General features: G+C 45.1%; 1 protein-coding gene across 1 annotated transcript; it reads left to right on the top strand.

Annotated features, from left to right (window-relative positions):
* The first annotated feature begins 825 nt into the window (after positions 1-825).
* RPL30 (ribosomal protein L30) lies at positions 826-4,756 on the top strand. Its single transcript, XM_082479495.1, has 5 exons — positions 826-921; positions 1,012-1,062; positions 2,037-2,182; positions 3,179-3,309; positions 4,586-4,756. Exons 2-5 carry the CDS (start codon positions 1,042-1,044, stop codon positions 4,633-4,635), a joined length of 348 nt encoding a protein of 115 aa, XP_082335621.1. The 5' UTR covers positions 826-921; positions 1,012-1,041; the 3' UTR covers positions 4,636-4,756.
* Positions 4,757-6,000: the final 1,244 nt, after the last annotated feature.

The following is a 6,000-nucleotide window of genomic DNA, read 5'->3' as shown; positions in this document are numbered from 1 at the left end:
CTGCACCGTGACTCCAGCACAGCAGAGGACAGAGCTGCTCTCATACAGGCCAAGGCCACCACGCAGTCCTCCTTCCCAAGGAGGGAGAGAAGTGCCATCACCCCCAGCAAACTCCAGAGCTTTACTAAGGGCGTTCAAAGCTGAACCTACTAATGCATTCAGCCTCATGCCCAGAGCTATTCCCAAGCTCAGTGGCACACTCAATGCTTGAAATCCAGGCGTTTGCTCCGTCCGGCGCTGTGTCTCACCGGGAGCATTTACCTGACCGCAGCGCAGAAGTGGGGGCTGGCGGAAGCCGTCGGGCCTGGTGAAAGGAGGGCACGGCTGTTTTACCAAGGGCCTGCATGCTCAGCGCTTACAGCAGGGAAATGTGGAGTCAGACCAGCACATGCATCTGTGGCTCCAGTGGCATGTGATGCCAAAGAGATTTATTTTCTCGGTACCGAAATTCTCCCCATGGGCCCTGTGGCAGAAGTGACATCCCCACAGGGGAAGGCTCTGGCCCCTCGGGACCTCCCTGCAAGGGGCTTCCTTGACCAGCGCCTGAAACCTCCCGCGCGGCTGTGACGGGAAAAAGGGCATTTAAAATGGCTCTGTGACACCGGGGACGCTGCGTGGCCGGGGAAGGGGCGGACGAAGGAGAACAGGCGGCCACACGCTAAGGCCCGGCCGCCATAGCAGCACCCCGCCGCGTGCACGGCCCGCTGGCCCCGTCCCGCTCCTCTTCAGGCCCCGCCCTCCCCCGCCCGGGCCGCGGCCGCTGGCGGCTGCGCGCGGGCGCATTGGCAGCCGGAGGGAGGGGCGGGGCGAGGCGAGGCGGCTGCGCGGGGCTCTCGCGAGAGCTGCGGCGCGGGGATCCGCGATGCCTTGTGGGAGCTCGTTCCTTTCTGGCGGCCCGGCCATCTTGGCGGCGCGTCTCAGGTGAGTGGGGCTCGGCTGGGGTGGTGCGGGCGGGCGCGGGGGACCGCTGCCGGGTGCTAACGCCTCCCCCCGTTCACCCCTCTGTTCCAGTTACCGCCCGACCCGACGCGAGGCAGCAACATGGTGGCCGCGAAGAAGACGGTGAGTGGGAGCGGGCCGCGCCGGCTTCACGTGGCGGCGGCCCGGGCTCTGCTGGCGGCGGGCGCTGTGCGGGACGGCGGAGAGGGGCTGGTCGCGCTGCGATGGGGCAGAGTGGGCCCCGGCACGATCTGAGGCTGGGACGGGGGGCAGCGGGAGTGCCTGGGCGCAGCCGGAGATGCCTGTTGCGGCCTTCGGAGCTCGGGCCGTGCTCCCCCCCCCTTGCACAGGCTGCCAGCCGCGCCCTGCGGCCGCCTCTCCCCGCTTCTCTGTCCTCGGTCCCCTCCGGTGCGCTATCGCGGACTGCTTACAGGGCCTCTGTAGTAGCTGGAGGAAGGGGGAGCTGGTGCTGAGTTCCTAATGCGGGTGGAGCTCTGCTTTTGCATCTCGTGGCATGTTCTTGCCTTTCTCTTAGAGCGGCTCCGGCACGTACGGGTTTGTTGTTAGATGGTGGTGTTCGTCCTTGTAAATGCAACCTGTTGTCATCAGCACCACACTCTCCTGTTGGAATGTTAGCTCATTGGATGTGATTACTTGTTTCTGCTAACCATTGTAACTCTATTAGTGTGTGCCCTGGGAAGAGGTGTACTCCAAACCTGGCTTAGATTTGCAAGGCAGAAGTAGCATTTACTTGGACTTTATTAGTTGAGCTTTGATAAAGGCCTGTCAAATACACCCAGATGTTACTGATGAATGTAGATAGTAGCAACAATGTTTTAAGATGTATTTTTCTTTTATAAGAAATGTGGGTAAGAGGTATTTTTATGAAGTTGGGAAAACGTAGTATCAGCAACCTCCTTACCCACAAGCTTTCTCATACTCGCATGGTAAGCTGGCTTTTCTTATTCCATGTTGCAAATTATAGGGAAATTATTAAAAGACTGCTTGTATTTGGAATTTCTTCATTTTCTTACGTTCTCCGCCATTTTGCAAAATGTAAAGTAACATACAGTAATGCTTTTCTACGTATTTTTCAGAAAAAGTCCCTAGAGTCCATAAACTCCAGGCTGCAGCTGGTTATGAAAAGTGGTAAATATGTGCTGGGATACAAACAGACTCTGAAAATGATTCGGCAGGGCAAAGCCAAGTTGGTCATCCTAGCCAACAACTGTCCTGCTTTGAGGTGAGCAGATGTATGGAAAAACAGTTCTCTTTAAAACTAAGACAGGTTCTTTGTACAAGTACAGTGTGTACTTCATGTTAATTGCTATTATTAATACGGAGAACTTTGCTGGCATGTTCCAAAGAGTTTGTGCTAATGAAGATACTGTGATAGCATCTGGCTAAATTCCTGTGTTTTTTCAAAGTAGTATATTGGAAAATAACATACTGGTGGGAAAATTGGTAATCGATACTGATTTAAGTATTTGAAATGCACAAAATTTGGTGTCAAAGGAAATTATAAATTTTGGTTCCTGGCCAGTGAAATTGCTTTTTTGAGCATGAAATTTTTACTGACTTACGTACATTTTCATTGTTGAATTTCTGATCCCTTTTTGTTTTCAGGGGATACTGACAGATTCGGGAAACTGTAAATGCCAAAAACCAAAATTAGACGCTTGAGAAATGGCAGCACTGTTAACAGTAGGCAGCATGTTAGCGGGGATTCCAAAAGTGCTTGAGGAACACTATTGACCACTAGAATCTCCTGGTGGAAGTTGGAAGAGAAGGAAATATAGATCGACTCTCCTTTCAAGAAAGAATACACAGTTTCTTTAACAGCTAGTGGCAGTCAGATCTCTCTTCGGCATCAGCACTATCACTGGGTATTGGCATTAATAAGGGTCATTGTTTATGCACTTTGGCTTAGCACATACAACCTTTCAGAAATCTAGAAGTCCTGAATCCTCTTTCCTGTAGAAATGAGTGTGTGTAGGAGCAACCTGAAGGATTTGCGCTCCAAAAGTGAGTTGCTGTTACATACCTTCAGCGTACCTCTGGATAAGGGTTTTTGAGCCATAACACAGTAGTGATGTTGTCTGGCAAGGAACATGTATTTTTCTGGGTAGGAAGGAAAACTGTAAGGTTTAAGTGTGATTGGAGTTAAAGCTGCTCTTGCTGTATTATTGTCAATCCAAATTGTTTGTCAGTACTGTAACACCTGGGTTTTGAATTTCAGGAAATCGGAGATTGAGTACTACGCTATGCTTGCCAAGACTGGTGTCCATCATTATAGCGGCAACAACATTGAATTGGGCACAGCATGCGGAAAATACTACAGAGTGTGCACACTGGCTATCATCGACCCAGGTATGTCTCTTTTGCAGGATAGTGACCAAATGGGTATGTACCTGTGGCTGCTCTGTCCATCTCTGAGTAGCAGCACTAAGCAAGTAACGTGCAGGGGTGATGACATATTTTGCTGTCCTTTTCCATTGAGTTTAATTCTTAATTATAACTTCCTCTGACCAAGATCCTGTTTTTCTTCGTGAGTCCTACATTCTTGGAACCTGGAATTACTGCTGCTTATATTTGCACATAGGCCCCATTACTGCTAAACCCTGTAAGCGTGCATTTTGGCTCCCTCTTGATCTGTAATGAGGTTTCAGTGGCTGGGAAGCAACTTTATTGTACATGTTTCTATGCTCATTGGCTAGAATTTGAGCTGGTACAAAATGCTGTGGGCATTGACCTTGTCTGACTGGTCTTAATCTAAGACCAAGGGTTGTGAGTGGTCCTGCTTCCCAGAATGATACATATAAAAATGACCTATATGCAGGTGAATACTAATCCAGGGTTGAGAACTATATTAAACATTTTAAAACTGTAAATCTGCATGTAATTTCTATGGTTTGGTAGCACTCTTTTTCCCAGAGAGTTGCTCAAGTTCCTCATAGAGGACTAATTAAGGGACTTCTCATCCTCTTTCCAATATCTTCTAAGAGAAGAATCAATCTTTTTTCTGTTTGTTGACCAAAATGCATACACACAGATTTAATGACTTCTATAATAACTTTCACCGAATGCTCCTCAATTGACATTGGTTGGAATTCACTGTTTCTTCAGAAAAATTTATTTTGCTTGCTTGTATTCAAATACTAGCTGTAATGTTAGATGTAAACTTAATTTTGTTACTTTGTTAAATGTTACTTTTAGGTTTGATTAGGGGGGAGGGGAGTGAACTGCAAGTAAATATTTTTGCTATCTAATGTAATGCGAATATTCTCGCTGTCCTGATATTCTCGTGATCAGGGGAGGCTAGACATTCGCTATATTAAAACTATGCATTGTGTCCTCCAGGACTAGATTGTTGCTCTAGTACTGGTTTTGTAAATGCTAGTAACAGGTACATAATTACTGTGAAAATACTGTGTATGGATTACCAAAATGCAGTTACAAGTTGTTTTTTTTTTTTTTTTTTTAATCAAGCCATGAAAATTATTTGCTTGTTTCCTAAACAGACTTTGTTGCTTTTAAGTTGTTTTATATTTGTAGAATCAGTGTGTCTTTTTTTAACTTTTTGGCTTATTCCTGAAAACAGATCTTTCTGTGGGTCATCTTGTAACATTATATTTTTGTTTTACAGGTGACTCTGACATCATTAGAAGCATGCCAGAACAAGCCAGTGAGAAGTAAATGCTGTAAAGGTGTTATTTCTACAATAAAACTGGTTACAGATCTGTTTAAAAAAAAAAAATTGTATTATACCTTTGCTGGTTTTAGGGAACAAACTATAAACGAAGATTCATTACCACTGCTGTTTCCTGTTCTGTTAGAAATAACCTAGAAAAACAGGCAAGTTTTGTCCTGTGAAGAAGTTGTGGATCTTGAGAGGTAAGTGGAGTAGTAAGACTTGATATGGTGCCAAATCTCAACTGGCTGGGGCTTCCTTAGTTCTTGGTTTTGGAGTGCTAATGCAAAAACAAGTTGTCATGCGAGATACAGTAGCAAATGTGGGATGTTGGTGAGGGACCCCAAAGGGTTTTTCTCTGCTAAAAAAAAATGCTATTTTTACCAAGTCAATCACGGAGTACTAAAGCAAATTATCCTCTTTGTGTCTTCATTCCAAGAGAAAATATATCTGTCACGGGAAATAGGATAGCTGCTAGACAATACTTTAAATAAATAAGATATCAATTAACTTCTCAACTGATTTTAAATTAGGTTTTGGGTGGTTGGGTTTTTTTTGGTGTGTGGTTTTTTTTTTTTTTTTTTTTTTTTTAGTTTTTTGAAGATGTTGTGTTAGAGACAGATGAGTTGGTGTTCTCAAGTCACTGTCGCTGAAGACATTGGTATCTTAAAGATTTGTGCCTGTTTTGTGCGAGACACTGAATTGGAGGATGTTCCTTACTAGTAGTGATTATTAATTGAGGTGCAAGAGCTTTGCTGACATGCAGTAAAAGAAACACCTAATGAAAATCAGTATGTACTGGTATCCTTGCAGAACTTGTGTTCTGTTTGCCCAAGTATGCCAAAGCATGAGGTACCTTTTAAAGCTTGCTGTTACATACCCATTCATGCTCATTGGCTTATCTGAGATCACTTAATCTAGTTCTGCTGCAACTACTTGTGCTTCTGGTATAGAAAGGATGAAGCTCTGCATTTCCATTTGGAGATAGTAAAGAGGCAAACCAATGTGTGTAAAAGCAAAGGAGGAAACACTGGTGTCTCTACCTATTCAGCCACTGATATGGATCAGTTCAAGAGATAGTTCAGATGCTGTGTGAAAGTAAAGCTAGCAGCAGAGTGCTGTTGCTGCAAAGGGAAAGGAGTATAACTTCAAGGCGCTTCAGTTGGCCAAAATAGCTGGAAGCAATTTGTTGGCTTTGTTTGTGTCTTAGTGTTTGACAAACAGGTGTGCAGCTAGTTGTATTACCTGAAGAATGGTTTCATAACTAAAATAACTGGTTGCATTCAGAAAAGTTATGGAATAGCTGAATGCTGACCAGAGAACAGCAGGAAGAAGTTATATGGTCTGGATGTGGTAAGAGAAAAAGTACT

The sequence above is a fragment of the Vanellus vanellus genome, assembly GCF_965231255.1.
Source record: "Vanellus vanellus genome assembly, chromosome: 2".
Taxonomy (NCBI): domain Eukaryota; kingdom Metazoa; phylum Chordata; class Aves; order Charadriiformes; family Charadriidae; genus Vanellus; species Vanellus vanellus.
Note: the sequence above shows the minus strand (reverse complement) of the source record. Positions and strands in the feature narration are given on the sequence as shown.